Genomic DNA, 24,072 nt, shown 5'->3' on the forward strand with positions numbered 1-24,072 from the left:
CCTCATGACCAGTTCGGTCGCTCGAACTCCCTTCACTCCTTTTGCTTTTGAGATTCTTCGAAAACTTTTAACGCATCTTTCCCCCTTCCCCCATCAGAAAAATATTCCGCATACGGCTCTGAAAAATTAAAACAAATGAAAATAGGAAAATATAAGTGATATAACAAATTTTAAACTCTTCGCTGGCGCGAACTGCTTGCTAGCCTATTTTGTATTAAATGTTTTCACTTCCTCGTCCCCCTGAAAAAAGAAAAGGATTAGTATTGCCTAGAATACAATTGTGCCTGCCCCGACGGGCCCCGACCTGCAACCATGGCAACAATAACACACAATATATGTACCAAATGTTACTAAAAGAGACTAATTCATTTTTCTCGCTCGCTACACTCGCTCGCGAATAAAATGAATAGACATTGCTTTGGAAACAATTGTGCCCACCATTGACCTGCAACAATATCATTAAAAATGGATGAGTTTTTTCGCCCTCTCGCCAAAAAGGAATTGAATCGCGTTAAACGCGATTGCGTCCATCCTGACCTGCACCAATAAAAACAAGTTTATTTATTAATTTCTATTAAAAGAGAATTTATTTTTTTTGCTTGCTCGCTATGCTCGCTCGCCAAAATGGAATTGACACCGCTAACGTGCCCGCCCCAACCTGCAACAACCAGTTAATGATTATGTACGAAACGTTATTCAAAGAAGTTTTGGTGTGCTCGTGCTCGCCAAAACGGAATTAACATCACCTTAGACATGATTGTGTAAGCCCTGCCCTGCAACAAAAAAATCTGAAATTTATGAACCAATTATCATTACAAAAATTTTGCTCGCTCGCTCGCCAAAATAGAAATAACACCGCTGTTAATAATCACGTCCCTGACATGGAACAATTAAACCAAGTTTATATACCATATTTTCCCTATAAAGAGAAGTGATTTTTTTTTCTCGCTCGCTACGCTCGCTCGCCAAAATAGAATTAACACCGCTTTTAATAATCACGTCCCTGACATGGAACAATGAACCCAAGTTTTATGTACCATATTTTCCCTATAAAAGAAAAGTGATTTTTTTTTTTCGCTCGCTACGCTCGCTAGCTCGTGGAATTATGTGCCCACCACTAACCTGCTACAATATCATTAAAAAGAGAAATGTAGGGGGTTGCCTGCCCGCCAAAATGGGATTGACATTGTCTTAAACACGATTGTGCCCGCCCCCTACCTGCAACAATGAAACAAATTTTATATAGCAATTCATCGAGAGAAAGATGTATTTTCGCTCGCTAGCTAAAATGGGTATAAAATCACCCTAAACACAATATTGTTCCCGCGCCCTGCATGGGACAATTGAACCAAGTTTAAGTGGCAATTATTAAAAAAGAAGTGATTTTTTTCTTGCTCGCTACACTAGTTTGCAAAAAAAAAATGAAATTAACGTCGCTAACAAGTGAATGTTCCCACCCCCAACTTGCAACAATACCAGTTTATATACCAAACGTTACTTAAAGATTTTTTTTTGCTCGCTCGCTCGCTCGCCAGAAGTGAAAAGTAGCATCGCCTTTTTTGTTTGTTTCGGTCGCTTGCCCCCCCTGACGGAGTACCCCAGGTACGCCACTGAACGTTATGTCATGAACCCCCCCCCCCCAAAAAAAAAAAAAAAAAAAAAAAAAAATGCCATTGTTTTTGTGTTATTTTTTTTTCGCTTTCAACTCTCTTTTTTCAAATATTATAGGTCTCTTGATGGTGGATGTTTCGAATACGATCAAAAATCGGGTTTCCAGGTAAGCAAAAATCTTTCAATAATAATATACGACACACAATATTTAGGAAAGCAATTTACTATTTGCGCCTGACGGGAAAACGCAAATCACTTTTCGTTCAAGTAATACAATAAAAATAGCTCTTACAGACAAAAGGCGTGACTGGGCAACAGCTTGCCACATGATATCGATGGCGAGGATTGTAATTGCCATATTTCTCTTCCGGTCAGTAGTCGATGGTAATATTGAACATAATGGTCAAATTAGTGTATTCTTTGCGTCATACCCCATCCCCAAAAACCTAAGCGTACCCATTGTTTGCAATGTCATATCAGCGCCGATTCAGACGGCTCGAGAAAAAAAACACCACAAGGCATGAGATGACAATTACCATGGAGGCGCGATAGCGCAGTCGGTAGAGCAGTGGTCCGGTGACCCGGGTTCGAAACCAAGTCGATGCGCTAGTGCCCTTTGGTAAGGCATTAATCGTCATTAATGATTAAGTTTAGATTAAGTTTAAGATTAGGATTTAGTTTAAGTTTAACTCTTAGGTTACTTTTACAATTTAAACATGTTATTTTATACCTGTACATATATATATATATATACCCCCTCTAGATACTTAGTGTATAAGTAAGTTATCTTTAGATGCCTCGTTAATGTATCTGTAGAGGACAAAGTCAGCATGCAGTCCTCTACTTAATTTAACAATGCCTAGGCCTAGTTAATCTAAATATGTGGTGAATCACACTCTCTCTCCCTCTCTGTCTCTGACACTTAGAATGTGTACAGTTACAAACATTAAATATAAATTGCTTTGAGTTTATTACAGTTAATAACGTTGTTAATTAAGTTGTGACAATCAGTGGCGTAATGAACAAAAACGTTTGGGGGGGGGGGGGGGGCTGACAAAAAAAAATCCGAATCACCCCACTCTAGCATGCAGGCCCCACTGAACGTTTCTCATACTGGGGTCTAGGTGCAAAGCCCCGGCGGGGTTCAAGGGGCGAAGCCCCCGAAGCTCAAGGGGTATGGGCATCAGTGGCGGATCCAGGAATTTCTCACCGGGGGGGGGGGGGGGCACAAAATGGCATGTGGTGAAATATATGTAAAACAATGAAGCGACAGAACGAGGCTTTAACGGCGAGGGAGAAGGGGGTGGGTCTGGGTCTGGCCCACTCCCAGAGTAAGAAGCATTTGCAATTTTAGAACCAAATTAGACGCATTTCCAGGTACTTCCTGGAGTAATATGACGTAAAATTGCTTTCTCCTACCCCTTCCAAGAGTAGGGATCTTTTGCAATTTGAGAACCACATTTGGCGCATTAATGTTCACCGGCATTTCATTGAAAAAAGAGGCCTTCTGATTGGTTAGAACTTAGAGAAAAGTGATCTGTCACGTCGTGAGACGTTGTATAAATTATGCCTTGATGCCGCACAATGTACAAAGACGGTGGTCCGGTACTTCACCAGTAGTACTTGCAAAAATTATCTCGAGTGTATAAACTGTGTCGTTATCAGGGGCGTCGCTAGATCTTTTTCAGTGGGGGAGAAGGGGGGAGGGTGTAGAGACCGCTGATTACCGAAAAACGAGCCACCAATATTATTACCGACAAATACAAAAATGCCAATGTCCAAATGTCTACAAATTTAACCCTATAAATCCGGGGCGAGGAACTAAGTTTTTTTTCAGTTTTTCCCCTCCCACGCAAAGCGCGGAAGCTTTGACACTTCATTAAATTATTAGAGAAAGAAGACGATCCGTTGTACTGTTCTCGACTCTTAAAGCTTGTTTCGCCCCTCCCGCGCAAAGCGCGGAAGCTATGACGTTTCATTTTATTATTAGAGAAAGAAGACGATTCATTGTACCGGTCCCGACTTTTAATCCTTGTCTAAATTCAGTTTCCCCCCCCCCTCCCGCGCTAAGCGCGGAAACCATGACGTTCCAACACGTTATTACTGTAAATCCTTGTCTGAATTCATTTTAGCTCGTCCCGCGCGAAGCGCTGAAGCTTTCATGCTTCATTAAATTATTAGAGAAGGAGACGATTCGTTGTATCGTGTTCTTGTCTGAATTCAGTTTTCCCCCTCCCGCGCGAAGCGCGGAAGCCTCGATACTTCAATAAACTATGAGAGAAAGAAGACGATCCGTTGTACCGTTCTAGATTCTTAATTCTTGTTTCACCCCTCCCGCGCGAAGCGCATAAGCTATGACGTTTCATTCAATTATTAGAGAAAGGAGACGATTCATTGTACCGGTCTCGACGCTTAATCCTTGTCTGAAATCAGTCCCTCTCCCCCGCCTTCGCGAAATGTAGAAGCTTTGACGTTTCAAATATTACTCTTAACTCTTTTCTGAATTCACTTTCACCTATCCTGCGCGAACCGCGGAAGCTTTCACGTTTCATTGAATTTATAGAGAATGAAGACGATTCATTGTACCGTTGAACCGTTCTCGACTCTAAATCCTTGTCTGGATTCCGTCCCCTTCCCCCTTTCGCGCAAAGCGTGGAAGCTTTCAAGTTTCAATAAATTATTAGAGAAAGAAGACAAATCGTTTTATTGTGTCTTTGTCTGAATTTAGTTCCCTCCTCCCACGCGAGGCGCGGAAGCTTTGTCGTTTCATTTAATTATTACTCTTAATCCTTGTCTGAAATCATTTTCAGGTTTCATTAATTATTAGAGAAAGATCAAGACGATTCGTTGTACCGTTCTCGACTCTTAATCCTATAGTCTGAAATTAGTTTCCCCCCCCCCCTCAATGATGTAAGTATGGAACGCTCTTTCGCAAATCTGTGCATGCTCAGCCCGAATGGTGGGGAGCATGTTATCTCCCGACAGTGCTTTGCACAGTAGCTTCTGGAATAGAATTAGTAAAACTGTTAGTGGTCACTATGAGGCCCATAGACCATAACAGAACATTATGCTCTTCCTGGCTATTTGGGAATGGGTCAGTTTGCGAGAAATAATAAGCATTTTGTTGAAATTCATGTGATATCACAAACATTTATACATTACTTGTGAAAATAAGTCATGGTTCAATTTTATTTGGGCGGGGGGGGGGGGGGGTGGGGCTGGCGCCCCCAAGCCCCCCCCCCCCCACCAGTACACCAGTGGTGACAATTATCGATAGTGGACAGTTAAGTGTAGGTTAAGCACTGAATTACAGACAGCGAGGGATGAATGTTTAGACAAACCGGTTGTCTTAGGATTGAAGTACGTTTAAAACTGATTAGTTAATTCTGGAAGTTGGCGATAGGTATAGGAATTGGAAATTCGAGGCTATCCTGTAGTAGAGATCTAAGGATTAAAATTCGCATGGATATAGTCGACAAAGCGAGCTACCATGTCGATACTAGGGGTGGATAGAGGAAAACTCCCGTTGAGCGTTGACTACGAATATAATATGTTGATTATGCTAGAGGCAATAAGATGATAGGCAGTTGAGCATTTGGACTCGAACTTGGAATGGAGTGGTTATACATATACTTTAAGCTATATCACTCTAAAAAAATAAAGTGCTAATTTAAGCACCTCAAGATCTGGAGGCAGCACCTGTAAGGGCACACATAGGGACTGCCCAAATTGTGCTAAAGTAACACTTGTACACGTGCTATAATTCAACACCAGTCCAAGCGTACTTTAAACACATTAAGTGTAAGCCTTTTTACACTTCTGGTGCTATTAGACGCATGCAGCTCGCAAAAACCACACTTCTAGTGTATTAAATACCCCTTTTAGAGCCTCCAAAACGGCACTACTACTGCTAACACTTTTGCACCCAACATAGTGCTAAAGAACACACACAAACGGCATGCACAAAATAACACCTGCATGTAGTGTTCAAAACTCACCCTTCTGTTAAACAGCCCTAACATTTTTTTTTCAGTTACTTTAAGCACCTAAAACATACCCCTCAAGACGCCACATGTCCCACTCATTGTAATGAATGGGTAGTCACATATATGATTTTAAAGGACTCACTTCTTTATTGACAAAAACCATAGTAAAATCACAACACCCCTTCAAAAAGTAATACATGTATTTGTATCCAAGGGTAAAAACACAAAACTGTTCCATGCATACTGATAAAACATTAAAGCTCAACTCAGCTGCTCATCACTGTAAAGTCATCGTAATGGATAAAATAACAGATCAAACATGATAAGCTAATACAACAACACTGCAGGATTCCAGCAGTCTGTGTCTGAAGTTTTTACTGTTACATTGAGATTGCACATTTCTATGTCAATTACATGCAGTCATAGTCTTGCTGCCATGTAGAATGTTGGAAACGGTATCATCATGCACAAGCAGAATTATTAGGCAATAAAAAGAATACCTTCTCAGATCCCCGCTCTTTTGTAGCTGAGTGGCGACCTATCTCATTTGAATTTTGAATTATTTTGAATTTATTTTGTGTGAAGCACTGCCTTAGCACCTGGAACGCTAGTGCGCATGCGCGTGGAGCGCCAGCACTACCGGTGTTTCTTCAAGTGCTAAAACAGGCAGGGTCACACACTTAGCACGTGTGATGCAAATTTTTACCCAACACCTGTGATTTAGCACTTCATTTTTTAGAGTATAGTATCACTTGGGTAAATTATTGGTTGTCGGATAAAAGTGACAACACATCTGTATATAATGTACATTTGAACGCTTATACTTAGTAATTGCATTGCTAGAAGTTGTTCCCTGAACACTTTTATTTTCAATATATGTTAATAGTCTACCTGAATGTACCTCTGAAGATATCATAGATAAGTATGCTGACGATATACGACACTTACCGTCAGTGCAAATAATGCAACTGTTGTGGAAGAAAAATTAACTGTTAAACCAGAGTCATAGCATGGATTAAAGAAATCGTCTCGTTCTTAACACTGAAAAAAACTTGTGTCATGTTAATAGGCTCTCGTGCTAATCTCGGGAAAATTGATTCTGTCACCATTTCATTAAATGGCAATTTGATCAAAAAAGTTCAATTCACCAAATGCTAAGGATTTTTGATAGATGAAGAATTAAAATGGTCTAAACAAATCGAAAACGTAAGTAAACTTACCCAGAAAAACATTAGCATGATAAAGAGAGCAAAGAGTTTTTTGCCTCAAAAATCCTTTAAGTTACTTTATAACAGTCTAGTGTTAGTCCTGTAGAAGTTTTTTCGGACCTGGACAAATTGATAAGTACGAGATTGTTTTTGTTGATTTGTGTTCTAGATGGGTATTGAAGTAAATTCAGCTTGGTTGCCAGCTTGACAACCTTGGGCAACTTTGTAAATAGCCATATTAGCATATTCATATAATTAGCATATTTGTGTGCAATATTTAATAATGTTGCTAATCTCAATCCAGGAAGCCTGAAACCAATGATAATACGATTTTTCAAGGGTTTTCTATGACGAGGAATTCATTTATGACACCAGTTCTTTTATTCCAAGTAATGCAGTTGTCTTAAATAGCATAATTAACTTTAATACCCATCTAGAACACAAATCAACAAAAAAAAACTTGTACTTATCAACTTTTCCAGGTCATGTACATGTTATATGGTACCGTCTACTGGACTATGTTGCCACGATTTGATTACTGCTCTATTGTATGGTCGAACAGATTTCATTCTCATACAACTAAGCTCCAAACAAATTCAAAAGAGGGCCGCAAGAATAATATTGAACAAGACATATGACACACCGTTTTAAAAATCACAACTGAGTTATATTTTCCCTCATTATCATATTCCCCAGATGACTTCGCGCCCTACCAGTCAATTATGTATACTGTGATTATTATTATTAATTTAATGTCCACCGTGAAGCTTTACTCCAAGAGGGGGGGGGGGGGGGGGTCTCATTGTGTACCCGGTTTCGCATAATAGCATTTACGTGGGAGTATATAGTGTCTCTGTATTTTAATATATGTCCTCCAGGTAAAGGAATGTCGATTATCTACTGACATGACTGCCAGAACGTGGTCCTGTCTCAGATCTTTCACCTCACTGAACCATCTCACCATCTCAGACTCCTCTCTCAGTTTCCCTCCATCTCCTCCTGAGCTTTTATCGGTTACAAAGCTATCAGCCAAGAGAGTGACGTCACAAAGCTATGAAGGTCTGCTCTCATCGCTTCCTGGCTTGAGAGATATTGATATCACTATCGATTATGCAGAGAGAGACATACCTCAGATCACGGCTGGTCTTCGTCGGACCGGAGGACAGCAGCTGACACGCATCAACCTTACATCAACTTCGTCACTCCCATCAGAGAAGAAGAGTGTATCGAGTGAGACGATGAAAAGATTGGGTCTTCTGATCAGAGAACAAACCAAGAACCTGCATTCGCTTGGTGTATCCGGGGTGAAGTGCTTGGACGAAGACTTGGTTGAAATTGCCGAGTCGTCAACATTTCTGAAAGCATTGGATAGTTTGCATTTACAGTGAGTTTGGGACTTTACTCTCTCGCAAACATAGCGATTTTGTGCTCTCATATATAAAAGTAGAAATTAAACAGAAAGTCTAACTTAAACTAGAAAAGGCGAATAACAGGCTTATTTGTTATGTGCTTTTGTTTCATCAAATTTAATTGAGTGTATATAACTAGGATAATGTCTTTGAACGCATCACGAACTATCAATTCAAGATCAGTAAATAAACATACACAAAATGTTTGAAAACTATTTAAAAAAAATCAAAATTGGTTAGATGAAAAGAGGGTGTATACAAATAATATTTAAAAAAGTCAATGAGATAATTTCAATTGAAATCCTCTGCTCCGCCCCAGCCAGCTCAAGGGCTTCTCGCGGAAGTGGAGTGTTTTGGAGCTCTTGGGGTATAATTGTTTTCTTTTTCTTATATCCCTACCTATTTTCATCCAAAGCTGACAATGTACACATTTACACATGTTTAGGCTGTTATTTTATTTTTTAACTAGCATTTATTATGGTACTACACTTACAACGTCTGTCGTTGTTTGTCACGCTATATTTGTATTATGTGTTTATGATATATAGATTTCTTATATAAATAATAATTAAAACGATCAAAATAATAATCCTTGAGATATTTTTATCTCACTATGACCGGTTTCAATTTTTTTTGCAGATAGAAGAAATAAACTATGAAGAAAAAAAATTGAAACCAGTCATAGGGAAGAAAAGAACTCTAAATGATTTTCATTTCGATTGTTTGAATTAGTGTGTGTATATTGCCGTGGCAGAGGATTATCACCATTACATTATTTGTTCCATATTATGTATATAAAAAGTATATTAAACTCACTACGACCTTCTGCATTTTAGTATCATACGGTACTCACATGCAGTCCATGTACTATATCAGTGTTATGCCACAATATATCCCCGAAACACAATTCCCATAGTGTTTGTTTTATTTTTGTTCTTCGCTTCCTACTCTCTTTGTCAAATACTATAGGTCTCTTGATGGTGAATGCTTCGAATACGATCGAGAATCGGGTTTCCAGGTAAGAAAATATCTTAAACTAATAATATACGACTAAAAAAATTAGGAAAGCAATTACTATTTGCGGCTGCCGGGAAAACGCAACTAAACTTTTTGTTCAAATGATACAACCAAAAATAGCTCTTACAGACAGGCGCGTACGCAGGGGGGGGGGGGGGGTAACCCCCCCCTCTTTGACTTTCTTGATGTGTGTGTTTTGAAATACCCCCCCCCTTTGCGAATATTTGTATAACAAAAATAATAATAATAAAGATATATATATATATAAACAATTATAATGGGTGACCCCCATAACCTGACCTTACCCCCCCCCCCCCCCACGAAATGAAATATCGATCGGCCAAATTGTCAAATTTTGGGACCAAAAACAAAATATATGTCCTCTTACCCCCCCCCCCCCCCCCCCGTTTAATTAAATTATTACTCTTAATCCTTGTCTGAATTCATTTTAGCCCCTCCTGTGCAAAAAGCGAAAGCTTTGACGTTTTACTAACTTAATAGAGAAAGAAGACGATTCGTTGTACCGTTCTAGACTTTTAATCCTAGTCTGAATTCAGTTTCCCCCCTCACGTGCGAAGCGCAGAAGCCTTGACGGTTATTAAATTATTAGAGAAAGAAAACGATTCGTTGTACCCAGGGCCGTCGCTAGAGCTTTTTCAGTTGGGGGGGGGGGGCGTGTAGAGGCCAACGATTACCGACAAAATTCAATGTCCCAATATCTACAAATTTAACTCTGTAAACCCGGGGCCGAAGGGTTAATTGTGTATCCTATGAACTATCTATAGTACTTGCATATGCGCAGATTGTCATTTCCCTCGGCGACATTAATATTCGAATTATTTCGTCAACTTCAGTCAGCGTCATAGCTATATAATTTAATGCAGGCTTGTAGCTAGGATCTTATTTTAGGGAGGGACGGTAGTGCGCAAGCGAATCACTTAAAGGGGGGGGGGGGGGTGAAAGGCCTCCCACGCGAGAGCGCGGAAGCTTAGACGTTTCATACAATTATTAGAGAAAGTATACGATTTGTTGTACCGTTCTCGACTCTTAATCCTTGTCTGAATTCAGTTTCTCCCCCTCCCGTATAGCGCGGAAGCTTTGACGTTTCATTAAATTCTGAGAAAAGCAGACAATTCGGGGTACCGTTCTCGACTCTTAATCCTTATTTGAATTCAGTTCTCCCCCTCCCGCGCAAAGCGCGGAAGTTTTGGCGTTTCATAAAATTATTAGAGATAGTAGACGATTCGTTGAACCGTGCTCGACTCTTAATCCTTTGACGTTTCATTAAATTATGAGAAAAAAGCAGACGATTCGATGTACTGTTTTCGACTCTTAATCCTTATCTGAATTCAGTTCTCCCCCTCCCGCGCGATGCGCGGAAGTTTTGGCGTTTCATTAAACTATTAGAGAAAGTAGACGATTCGTTGAACCGTGCTCGACTCCTAATCCTTTTCTGAATGAAGCTTCCCCCCTCCCGCGCGAAAGTTTCGACGTTTTTCTTAAATTATTAGAGAAAGAAGACGATTTTTGTACCGTTCTCGACTCGTCTAAATTAAGTTTTCCCCTTCCACGCGAAGCGCGGAATCTTTGGCGTTTCATTACAATATAGAGAAAGGAAAACGATTCGTCATACCGTTCTCGACTCTTAATCCTTATTTGAATTCAGTTTTTCCCTCTCCCGCGCAAAGCGCGGGAGCTTTGACGTTTCCTTAAATTGTGAGAAAAATGCAGACGATTCGGTGTACTTTCTCGACACTGAATCCTTATCTGAATTCAGTTCTCCCCCTCCCGCGAAAAGCGCGGAAGCGTTGACGTTTCATTAAATTCTGAGAAAAGCAAACAATTCGGTGTACCGTTCTCGACTCTTAATCCTTATTTGAATTCAGTTTTTCCCTCTCCCGCGCGAAGCGCGGAAGCTTTGACGTTTCCTTAAATTGTGAGAAAAATGCAGACGATTAGGTGTACTTTCTCGACTCTGAATCCTTATCTGAATTCAGTTCTCCCCCTCCCGCGAAAAGCGCGGAAGCTTTGACGTTTCCTTAAATTGTGAAAAAAATGCAGACCATTCGGTGTACTGTTCTCGACTCAGAATCCTTATCTAATTCAGTTCTCCCCCTCCCGCGCACAGCGCGGAAGTTTTGGCGTTTCATAAAATTATTAGAGAAAGTAGACGATTCGTTGAACCGTGCTCGACTCTTAATCCTTTGACGTTTCATTAAATTATGAGAAAAAAGCAGACGATTCGATGTACTGTTTTCGACTCTTAATCCTTATCTGAATTCAGTTCTCCCCCTCCCGCGCGATGCGCGGAAGTTTTGGCGTTTCATTAAACTATTAGAGAAAGTAGACGATTCGTTGAACCGTGCTCGACTCCTAATCCTTTTCTGAATGAAGCTTCCCCCCTCCCGCGCGAAAGTTTCGACGTTTTCTTAAATTATTAGAGAAAGAAGACGATTTTTGTACCGTTCTCGACTCGTCTAAATTAAGTTTTCCCCTTCCACGCGAAGCGCGGAATCTTTGGCGTTTCATTACAATATAGAGAAAGGAAAACGATTCGTCATACCGTTCTCGACTCTTAATCCTTATTTGAATTCAGTTTTTCCCTCTCCCGCGCGAAGCGCGGGAGCTTTGACGTTTCCTTAAATTGTGAGAAAAATGCAGACGATTCGGTGTACTTTCTCGACTCTGAATCCTTATCTGAATTCAGTTCTCCCCCTCCCGCGCGAAGCGCGTAAGTTTTGGCGTTTCATTAAATTATTAGAGAAAGTAGACGATTCGTTGAACTGCGCTCGACTCTTAATCCTTGTCTGAATGAAGCTTCCCCCTCCCGCGCGAAGCGCGGAAGTTTTGGCGTTTAATTAAATTATTAGAGAAAGTAGACGATTCGTTGAACCGTACTCGACTATTAATCCTTTGACGTTTCATTATATTATGAGAAAAAAGCAGACGATTCGATGTACTGTTTTCGACTCTTAATCCTTATCTGAATTCAGTTCTCCCCCTCCCGCGCGATGCGCGGAAGTTTTGGCGTTTCATTAAATTATTAGAGAAAGTAGACGATTCGTTGAACCGTGCTCGACTCCTAATTCTTTTCTGAATGAAGCTTCCCCCCTCCACGAAACGCGGAAGCTTTGACGTTTCATTAAATTGTTAGAGAAAGAAGACGATTCGTTGTAACGTTCTCGACTCAAAATCTTCGTCTGAATTAGTTTTTCCCCATCCCGCGCAAAGCGCGGACAATTTTACGTTTTATTAAATTATTAGAGAAAGAAGACGATTCGTTGTAGAGTTCTCGACTCTTAATCCTCGTCTGAATTCAGGTTCCCCCCTCACGAGCGAAGCGCGGAAGCTTTTACGTTTCATTAAATCATTAGAGAAAGAAGACGACTCGTTGTACCGTTCTCGACTCTTAATCCTCGTCTAAATTCAGTCCCCCACTCCCCCTCCTGCGCTAAGCGCGGAAGCTTTGAAGTTTCATTAAAACTATTAAAGAAATAATACGATTCGTTGTAGAGTTCTCGACTCTTAATCCTCATCTGAATTCAGGTCCCCCCCCCCCCCAAGATTTTCAGTTTTATAAGATTATGAGAGAAAGAAGACGATTCGTTGTAGAGTTCTCGACTCTTAATCCTCGTCTGAATTCAGGTTCCCCCCTCACGAGCGAAGCGCGGAAGCTTTTACGTTTCATTAAATCATTAGAGAAAGAAGACGACTCGTTGTACCGTTCTCGACTCTTAATCCTCGTCTAAATTCAGTCCCCCTCCCCCCCCCTCCCCCTCCTGCGCGAAGCGCGGAAGCCTTGAAAATTCATTAAAACTATTAAAGAAATAATACGATTCGTTGTAGAGTTCTCGACTCTTAATCCTCATCTGAATTCAGGTCCCCCCATGCTTTTAAGTTTTATAAGATTATGAGAGAAAGAAGACGATTCGTTGTAGAGTTCTCGACTCTTAATCCTCGTCTGAATTCAGGTTCCCCCCCCCCTCCCGCGCGAAGCGCGGAAGCTTTTACGTTTCATTAAATCATTAGAGAAAGAAGACGACTCGTTGTACCGTTCTCGACTCTTAATCCTCGTCTAAATTCAGTCCCCCCTCCCCCTCCTGCGCGAAGCGCGGAAGCCTTGAAAATTCATTAAAACTATTAAAGAAATAATACGATTCGTTGTAGAGTTCTCGACTCTTAATCCTCATCTGAATTCAGGTCCCCCCCATGCTTTTAAGTTTTATAAGATTATGAGAAAAATGCAGACGATTCGGTGTACTTTCTCGACTCTGAATCCTTATCTGAATTCAGTTCCCCCCTACCCCTCCTGCGCGAAGCGCGGAAGCTTTTACGTGTCATTAAATCATTAGAGAAAGAAGACGATTCGTTGTACCGCTCTCGACTCTTAATCCTCGTCTGAATTCAGGTCCCCCCCCCCCCCCCCTCCTCCCGCGCGAAGCGCGGAAGCTTTTAAGTTTCATAAGATTATGAGAGAAAGAAGACGATTCGTTGTACCGTTCTCGACTCAAAATCTTCATCTGAATATAGTTTTTCCCCTCCCGCGCGAAGCGCGGAAGCTTTGACGTTTCATTCAACTATTAAAGAAAGAATACGATTCGTTGTAGGGTTCTCGACTCTTAATCCTCGTCTGAATTCAGGTCCCCCCCCCCCCTCCTCCCGCGCGAAGCGCGGAAGCTTTTAAGTTTCATAAGATTATGAGAGAAAGAAGACGATTCGTTGTACCGTTCTCGACTCAAAATCTTCATCTGAATTTAGTTTTTCCCCTCCCGCGCGAAGCGCGGAAGCTTTGACGTTTCATTAAACTATTAAAGAAAGAATACGATTCGTTGTAGGGTTCTCGACTCTTAATTCTCGTCAGAATTCAGGTTTCCCCCCCTCCCGCGCGAAGCGCGGAAGCTTTTCATTTAATCATTAGAGAAAGAAGACGATTCGTTGTACCGTTCTCGACTCTTAATCCTCGTCTGAATTCAGGTCCCCCCCCCCCCCTCCCGCGCGAAGCGCGGAAGCTTTTAAGTTTCATAAGATTATGAGAGAAAGAAGACGATTGGCTGTACAGTTCTCTAATCTTAATCCTCAGGTTCCTCTGAATTCAGGTCCCACCCCCCCCCCCCCGCGCGGAAGCTTTTAATTTTCATTAAATCAACAGAGAAAAAAGAAGATTCGTTGTACCGTTCTCGAAAATAATCCTCGTCGGAGTTTAGTTCCCCCTCCAACCTCGCGCAAAACGCGGAAGCTTTTACGTTTCATTAAAGATTATTATTACCGTTCTCGCCTCTGAATCCTCGTCTGAATTCAGGTTCCCCCCTCCCGCGCAAAAGCTTTGACGTTTCATAAGATTATAAGAGAAAGAAGACGATTCACTGTACCGTTCTCGATTCTTAATCCTTGTCTGAATTCAGTCCCCCCCCCCCCTCCCCTCCTGCGCGAAGCTTTGACGTTTCATAAAATTATTAGAGAAAGAAGACGATACGTTGTACCGTTCTCTATACTCTTAATCCTTGTCTGAATTTCAAAGATTTTCTTTGTCTGCTCCTTTTACTCTCTACGTCCTCTTCCGATTTGGGGGACCGCCCCCCCCCCCCCCCCCCTGGCTGGCTACGCGCCTGCGGTCAGATAAACACATTTTGATAACTTGTCCGGCTCCGGAAGCTCAGGGGTTTTAGGCGTTTAATTAAGGTCAGATGATCATTTTTTTTAATACCTATTATTTTGTGACACTGGCAGGTCACTATTTGGCGTGGGGTCCAGGGGGCGGATCCCCCCAAAAGCGGGGTTTTAGGCATTAAATTACCGTCAGATGAGCATCTAAGGGCCCGCCGTAGCGCCCTAGGTGGAATCCAGGGGGCAGAGCCCCGGAAGCTTAAGGGTTTTAGGCATTTAATCACGGTCAGATGAGCATATTTTGATGACTCATTTTTTTAACACTGGCAGTTAACTATTCGTTCTTTCTTGCGCTCATTCTATTTTTTTTCTCTTTAATATACTTTTTCAAATAAAGTGGGGGGGGGGAGGGAGCTCGAGGCTCCCGATCCCTGCCGTACCTCGGACCCTGACATGTAGGAATCTCAAGAATCATATTTCGTGCCTGGCTGTAAATTTAGGAATTTGTCATTTTCCAACAAACACATATACAAACGTATAATTTACTAAAAAGTGCGGACAAATCTCGGAAATTATGTCATTTCAGCATTATTTGTAATCCACCGTTGTGGAATTATAAATAAACCACGTTTGAATTTGATTTTCCCAAAGCCCCCCCCCCCCCCCATTAGTACGCCAGTATCTCCTCTTTTCCTTTTTTCTTTCCCTTTCCTTCCTTCTCTCTTATTTTTTTTATTGGAGGGGGGGGGGGGGGGGTCAACAGCCTGGGAGGAAAGGCCCTTTCGGTCCCCCGATCTCCTTCTTCCCCCTTTTCTTTTATTCTTCTTCTTCTTCTTCTTCTTTCTTTCCGTTTCTCTCCTCTTTCCTTTTCCCTTTTTTCCTTTCTTCTCTCTCTTTTTTTTTTTTTTTTTTTGCGGGGGGGGGGGGGGGCCAAGGCCCGCTCGCCCCCCCCCCTGGATCCGCGCCTGAATACAAGTAATATAGTTGTAGTCACTCTCGAAGTCGTCACAGCGGATACAAAATCACAGTTCGTAGGGAAAAAAACTTGTCGGCCGACCGACAATATACATCTCACCGCCTACAAACTTCTGCATTGATATTAGTACACGAGGATCGAGTAAGAATACCGACACAGATGAACCGACACACAGCTGACCCGACACAGCAACAAAATTGACCGTGTCTTTCTTGCTCCCTCGACGAGACGACTCCACCGAACAACCCCCTTCTCTCTTTTAATCCCACTCCTCTTCTCTCAGGCTCTTACCTCCCCCTCTCTCCTCTTTCATCCCCCGTTTCGTTTGTTTCCCGTTTACTCTTTGTTCTTCTTGTTTTCCTTTTCTTTCTTTTATTTCTTTTCCCCTTTTTCCTCTCCTCCCTCTTTTTTAATTTTCTCTCTCTCTTTCTTCTCTTTTCTTTCCTTTCTTTTCCTTTCTTTCTTTTCTTTTCCTTTTATTTTTTCCTTTCTTTCCCTATCCCTCTTTTTTTCCCCTCCCCCTTTTCTCTTTTTCCCGACGGCAGCGCAATTTTACCGACAAAATCCTGACAGGTGGGGGGGGGGGGGGGGGTGTCGCACCCCCACCCCCCTTTGGCGACGCCCCTGCTTACCTCCCTCTCTCTCTCCTCTCTTTCACCCCCCCCCCCCGTTCTCTCTCTCCTGTCTTTCACCCCCGTTTCTTTTGCTTCCCTTTTCTTTCTTTTTTCTTGCCCTTCCCTCTCTTTTTCCCTCCCCCTTTTCTCTGTGTCGTTTCATTTATTTATTAGAAAAAGAAGACGATACGTTGTACCGTTCTCTTCTCTTAATCTTTGTCTGAATTGTTTACCCCTTCCCGTTTCATTGAATTATTAGAGAAAGAAGACGATTCGTTGTACCGTGCTCGACGTTTAATCCTTGTCTGAACTCAGTTCCCCCCTTCCTCCTCACGTGGAAGCTTTGACGGTTATTAAATTATAAGGGAAAGATGACGATTTGTTGTACCGTTCTTGACTCTAAATCCTTGTCAGATTTCAGTTTTCCCCTCCCACGCGAAGCACTGAACCTTTGACGTTTCATTTAATTATTTGAGAAAGAAGACGATTCGTTGTACCGTTATCGACACTTAATTCTTGTCTGAATTTAGTGACCAGTGACCCCCACCCCCTCCCGCGCGGAGCTCGGAAGCTTTGACTTTTCATTCAATTATTACTCTTAATCATTGTCTGAGTTCATTTTTGCCCTTCCCGCGCGAAGCCCGAAAGCTTTGACGTTTTATTAAATTATTAGAGAAAGAAGACGTTCCGTTGTACCGTGGTCCACTTTTAATCTTTGTCTGAATTCAGTTCCCCCCCCCCCCACTCCGACACACAGAGCAGAAGCCTTCGTGGTTATTACATTATTAGAGAAAGAAGATGATTTGTTCTACTGTTCTTGACCCATAATCATTATCTGATTTTTTAAAAAGTTTTACTTTGTCTGAGAAAAAAAAAATCACATTTCGGAGGGAGAACAAATTTGCCGGCCGACAGACATATTTCAAACTTCTGCATTGATATATAGTTTACGAGGATCGAGCAAGAATATCGACATAGCTGACCCGACACAGCAACATAATTATATATGCGTATCTTTCTTGCTCCCTCGACGAGGCGACTCCCCTAACAACCCCCACCCCCTCTCGCACTATAGGCTCTAACTCTCTTGTATCCCCCGTTTCTTTTGTTTCATTTTTTCTTTATTTTCTTCATTTCCCGTTCTCTTTCTTGTCTTTCTTTCCATTCCTTTCTTTCCATTTCCCTTTCTTTTTCCCCTCTCCCATTTCTTATTTTTCCTGACGGCAGCGCAATTTCACCGACAATATCCTGACAGGTCTAAAGGGGGAGATTTCGCACCCACCCCCCCCCCCCCTTTTTTTAAGCGACGCCCGCCCCTGCCTGCACGTACTCATTGTTTGCAATGTCATAGCAGCGCCCATTTGACACTAAGACTGCACGGCTCAAGAAAAAAAAACACGAGGTATGAGATGACAATTACCATTAATTTATGTTAATGAAGTGCAATCAAGACTATATAATACTAACTGGATTAAAAGAATACACTTAAAAAAAAAAATAACAGACGAGTTATATTTTCCCTAGTTGTCATATTCCTAAAATCGTTGCGCACCCTACTTGTCAATATAATTATGTATACTGTAATTATCATCATTAATTTAATGTCCACCGTTAAGCTTTACTCCAAGAAGGGGGGGGGGCCTCATTATGTACCCGGTTTCGCATAATAGCATTTACGTGGGAATATATAGTGTCTCTGTATTTCAATATATGTCCTCCAGGTAAAGGAATGTCGACTATCTACTGAAATGACTGCCAGAATGTGGTCCTGTCTCAGATCTTTCACCTCACTGAACCATCTCACCATCTCAGACTCCTCTCTCAGTTTTCCTCCATCTTCTCCTGAGCTTCCAACCGTCACAGAGCTATCAGCCAAGATAATGACGTCACAAAGCTATGAAGGTCTGTTCTCATCGCTACCTGGCTTGAGAGATATCGATATCACTATCGATGATGCAGAGAGAGACATACCTCAGATCACGGCTTGTCTTCGTCGGACCGGAGGACAGCAGCTCACATACATCGACCTTAGGGTACCGCCATCACTCCCATCAGAGAAGAACAGAGTATCGAGAGAGACGATGAGAGGACTGGGTCTACTGATCAGAGAACAAACCAAGAACCTGCAGCGGCTAGATCTGAGATGGGTGAGGTGCACAGACGAGGAAGACTTGGTTGACCTCTTCGAGTGCTGCAGACGGGTGAAGACGATGTCATCCGTGCGGTAGGTTCTTGTTGAAATCGTGTATAAATATATTAAAATCCTATTAGATTATTCTACTCAGTTACTTTGCAGTAGTAAAGCATAATGATACAAATGCGTGAAAAGATGCAAAGGTTAAAACGTGGGTGTAATTTCCAAGTCTTTGACTGAAAGTTAAGATGGGTTTTGTTTGATTATCACTCTCAATTCTTATTTTAAAATTTTTAAGTAGACTAGGGTTTAGTCACTAGCAATAAATATAATTTGAATGCCTGTATTGAAAATCCAAAATTGTAATAGTCTATGTCTAGAAAATATGCAGTTGAATGTATTATTAAGATTATGCACCGTCGGAAGCTAAATTAATGTAAGTCCATGTCCCGGGGTCCATGTTGACTTAAAATACAAACCATAGATTTTCTATCATTATAAAATTAATTATCATTAGGTCTATCATGAATTATTATTATTATAATTATTACGATTATATCGTAGCATTCTAGACCATAATTCGACTTAGATCTATAATTGGTGAATTTTCGAAGCTTAAACAATGCCAAACTAGGGGAAATTACTAGTTTTCAGGTCCCCCCCCCCCCCCCCGCCGGAGGTTGATTCATCATCTAAAATTAATTTCGATTTGAAATATGTTCAGGCCCGTAGCCAGAGTTTGATGTTGGGGGGGGGGGGGGGGGGGGCTGGGCACATAGACCTAGAAGATCTACATGTAATTGATCGACGTCCTGGGGAGGTGTCTAACAAAGTTCAACCAAGCCCCCCCCCCCCCCCCCCGTGGCTACGTGCCTGAATATCTTAGAAAATATTTTTTTTATTAAAGGCTGAATCACTTTTGCCTTTAAACTGATGCTCGTGAGCTGTTTCATCGAATCAAATTTAGCTAGAATCGATCTTGATAAGTTTTTAGGTTAAACAAAGGGCTCTGTGATCAAGGCTAGTCGATGTTACTTAGGTCAACCACAAAATGCGTCGCTAAACTAGTACTGCAAGAGAGGTCCTCAAAAAGTGAGTTAATTCCATCTTCTTCTAAAATATTCATTCTGTTGAAAACAAATTTTGGTGGAAGGAAAGTATTCTTCTCATTTTTAACCGTACGATATTTGACATAAATATCAATACTAGTAATAATAGGGTCTAGCGTTCCCCAACTTCTGAGCTAAAAATAAGATGGACGAATTGCATTGGTTCATGCATTTCCGTCCTATTCATTACATCCATGCATGTCCACCTCTACTTGTCTAACGACATTGAATATTTGGTTATGACAGGTCTGAATTCATTAGGAAATATAGTTTATTCTTGCGTTTGATGACAAAATAAATAAGTCCACCACGGCTTTAGAAATCATTGCGTTGAATGGTCGCCGATAAAAAGTCTAGTGCGTAGAATCTAGGCCTAGATCTAGACTATAAATTGAGGTTAAGGCTCAGTTTCCAAATCTAGACTAGACTCTAGGCCTAGGCCTACTTTGTTATTTGCCGGTAGGCAGTGCGGTAGCCCCTTTCTCATGTTGATAATAACATTAACAATCGACGGGGTCATTGTTTCAACGTTAACATTTCATGAAAGAAAAAAAATTGTCTCCACAGTTTCAGACCCAAGACCAAGTTAGATCTTGATTAAGAATAAGATCTTAATGTAGATCTAGTCTAGATTTGATCTGCATCATTATACTAGGTCTAGACCTAGTCTCTACACTACACCTTTTGTGCAGGATTAACTTAGATACATCAGAATTTAGAGTTAGTCCCTTAGTCCTAGATCAGCTAGACTACTTGTATGTTTGTGAGATCTAAATTAAACAGGAGTTAGATCTAGTCTACATCGAACAGTAACAAGTTCGATTTTAGACTAGATATAGAATGTTATGTAGTAGGCTCATGTATCGAGCTCTATATTTTGTTTTTCTTCATTTCATTTTTCTTTCAGAGTCAGAGATGGAGTGGACATGGACTCTTGAGTCATATCCAAGAAATAGACCTCTAAAGTCTTCAACGTCTCTCATCCTACCTCTGCCCCGAGGAAAGGATATGGATCTGCATAATGTAATCGGATTCAAGGTGTACTGCAAGATCCTACCATACTAAGTGGCCTTTTGATGTGATTATCTTAGCAAAGTTTGAACACCGACATGAAATAAGGGTGAGGTTCTTTTTCTTCTTCATGTTCTAGACCTATATAGAAATAAAGTACTAATTTTTTGTTCAGTTTATACTTATTCATTTATGATAAAGGGTTAAGATACCGGATATTGGATTTTTCAATAACAAACTGAAAATGTTGTGTTCTTAATCTAAGAGGAAGCCAGCCATGACAGGTCAAAAACATAGATACTTGATCCGCCAGATTTTGATCAATTGTGCATAGATTAGGGCAACAGTGAAAGTATAAAGATGTGACTGAACAAACTCTAATTAGCATATTCATGATGTAAGCTGTTTTCTGTTCGTTATATACCATGTAAGGCATCTCTTTTACTTCTATTCCCCAGAGGGTAGTTTTAATCAAACTCTGTACAATAGGGTTCGGTTCAAGATCAGAGTATCCATGATTAAGATTTGACTGTTGTTAGTTTGATATTACAAATAAAAGCTCTAGTTCAAGATCAAGATTTTAAAGAAATGTTTGGGATCATAGTCAAAAGCAAGATAAGTCCAGAGTGTATTAGAAGTTTCCACATTACACAGTCCACCATTTTAATTACAATTAGAATCACTGACGAAAATATGCTTTTGTTCAGTTGAACACATTAGATTAAGTAAAGTGACAACTATTTTTCTGAGAAACATATTTGCTCTCTTCATGAAATATGTTTATCTCCGTTTTCAATCTTAGGTTGCAAAGTAAAGAGCTGTAGCATCTACATGAACTGCAAAACTCATGGCACCTGGACTTTCATACCTAAGGTCTTATTCATCTCTTCAAGTTGAAAAGGTAAGGGTTTCAGTTTACTGGTAAACATAATTGATCGTATTAGTATGTTCTGTGCCTGTCATCATTGCCATGTCCCTACAGTAATGAAAGAGAAAAAAAAACGAAAGAGTAAGTACAGTTTCCATAGTCCTTGTTAGAGATCTAATTCAGATCTTACCCAATCTATTGTATAAAACAAACACAAATGGTTATGAGATTTTTCTTTTCCAAAGCCTAAAAATAAATTATTTATTATTTTTTCTTAACTTAAACTGCTTTCGTATCAATATTTTCAAAGAATGTTTTATATCATTCTACTTTATTCATTTCCAATCAAAGAAATTGACATGATCAGAAATACAAAAGTTGTAGAAAGATTAAACAATTACAGTAATAGTTATTAATTGTTTTATTACATAAATTTGTATACCAAATTCTAGACTGCAGTGCCTGAATCCCCTGCAACATTATGCTTCATATGGAAAATCAGCCAGCCTACAGTTCTCTTTTCCAGCTCTAAGCAAGAGGGACCACAATGCTAAACAGTTCGTGGACATGTCGCTTTTTTCAACTACGACTTCTATTGAAACAGATTTTCAAATTAATTCATCTGAAGGTATTAAATATGCTTCAGTCAGGGTACCATCGGTTTGCCATCAGTTTGCCATGAGTATGAGATTACTGGTTTGATAAGAATTCATCAAGTAAGGTCTAAAGGAACAAAGATTTTCAATGATACTCCCAAGAATTTTATTATTTTAAAGAGAATGTCATAATATTTTTTTAAATATTTTTTCTTGCCCTCAGGATGCTTTGCTCACGGTCTGCCACGATGCGCAATCGCATGAGGTCTAAATAAATAAGTATTTAATAATGACGTTTTTTCTTTTTTTGTTTTTTTGTATATGTATTTTCTAAAAAATGAAAGTAATTTTCATTATTATTTCTGTTATATTCACTCTTTTGTTGCGTATAATTATAATTATGACTAGTCTACAGTGAAAATCTATTTCGAACTTCTTTATCTATATCAGGGAGTTCAAGATAGTGTTGTTTTGCTTTGTAATGCTTTGTTACGATTTTGCGGATGTTTATCGTTTGTTCTCCAAGCCTGCGGAGATTTCTTGTAATATATTCATATCTCTTAAATGTTCGTCTTTTGTTTGTCTATGTTTACTTGTGTATTTTTTCTTGTCTATACTTAATTTCCATTGTTATATCACAATGTTGTCCATACAGACCGATTCTCTTTTTCTAACTAAATTTGAAACTTCCATTTTAGATACTGCGCATTATTGTATATTATACTACTATTTTGTTACGCAATCCTTTTGTGGTCAAACTCTAAATGGATACGTTACATAATAACTTAGCGTTTAATTCTCTTCGTGATGATCGATATGATGAGACTATCGCCAATTCTCTAACTGAGTACATTACTAACCATCAATTCAAAGACTTTATGTGTAATAATAATATTAATAAAGATACATTTTCTTTATTCCATTTAAATATTAGAAGTATTAATAAACATTTTGATGATTTTCAATTCCTCTTAGATAATTCGTCCCAATGTCTTCCCTCTATAATTGGGCTTACCGAGACTTGGTTAACCACAGATCCTAACCCACCATTTGCCCTACATGAACATGATTTTATTTTTAGTAGTAGGAAGGAAAAACTTGGAGGAGGTGTTGGTTTATATGTTTCAAAAAATTATTCTTACAATGTTTGTAATGATATTACTATAATGAACAATATCTTGGAATCCTTGTTTATTGAAATCTTATTGCCAGGTCGGAAGAATGTAATAATTGGTGTAGTTTATCGACCCCCAAGTAGTAATACTTTAGATTTTTTATCGTCCCTAACTGATATTTTGAATAATTCGGCAATGATTAATAAAGATTGCTTTATAATGGGTGACTTCAATATCAATTTATTAAAATATGATACTGATAATTTATGTCATGATTTTTTGGAAATATTTTTATCAAATTCATTCTTCCCACCTATTTCTAAGCCCACTCGTGTAACTAATAATTCTGCTACATTGATTGATAATATCTTTAGTAATGTCATTCCACATCCTGATTAATACATTATACTTTCTGATATATCTGATCATTATTCCATTTTTACTCAGTTTACTCTTTCAAATTCAGTCAACGGTGGACGGCCTCGTCCATTAAGACGTCGAGCTTCCCCAGAGAATATAGCAAGACTTGGAGCCAGTTTAGAGCACGCAGATTGGTCAAGTGTTTATAACACTGATGATGTAAATAGTTCGTATAATAATTTTTTAGATATTCTGAATGAAGAGTTAGATACATGTATTCCCTTACAAAGAGATAAAGTAAATAATTATAAAATTACCCCTAGACTTCCCTGGATTTCGAAATCTCTTCTAAGATGTATTAATAAAAAGAATAAGTTGTACTATAAGTATAAAGCAAATCTTACAGATAGAACTAAAAGTAAATATACTTCGTATAAGAATGCTTTGATTAGAA

At 39.9% G+C, this 24,072-nt stretch overlaps 1 protein-coding gene and 1 long non-coding RNA gene across 2 annotated transcripts; both read left to right on the forward strand.

Annotated features, from left to right (window-relative positions):
- The first annotated feature begins 7,699 nt into the window (after nt 1-7,699).
- On the forward strand, nt 7,700-18,653 carry LOC115918184. Its single transcript, XM_030993956.1, has 3 exons — nt 7,700-8,189; nt 9,184-9,232; nt 18,147-18,653. The coding sequence occupies exons 1-3, from the start codon at nt 7,711-7,713 to the stop codon at nt 18,651-18,653; spliced, it is 1,035 nt and encodes a 344-aa protein (XP_030849816.1). The 5' UTR covers nt 7,700-7,710.
- A 780-nt stretch (nt 18,654-19,433) lies between these two features.
- Nucleotides 19,434-21,580, forward strand: LOC105444546. Its single transcript, XR_004065433.1, has 3 exons — nt 19,434-19,651; nt 20,576-20,788; nt 21,482-21,580. It is a non-coding gene; the product is annotated as an uncharacterized LOC105444546 (long non-coding RNA).
- The last annotated feature ends 2,492 nt before the right edge of the window (nt 21,581-24,072 follow it).

This window comes from Strongylocentrotus purpuratus, unplaced genomic scaffold, assembly GCF_000002235.5.
Source record: "Strongylocentrotus purpuratus isolate Spur 01 unplaced genomic scaffold, Spur_5.0 spur5_scaffold_20, whole genome shotgun sequence".
NCBI classification, from domain to species: Eukaryota; Metazoa; Echinodermata; class Echinoidea; order Camarodonta; family Strongylocentrotidae; genus Strongylocentrotus; species Strongylocentrotus purpuratus.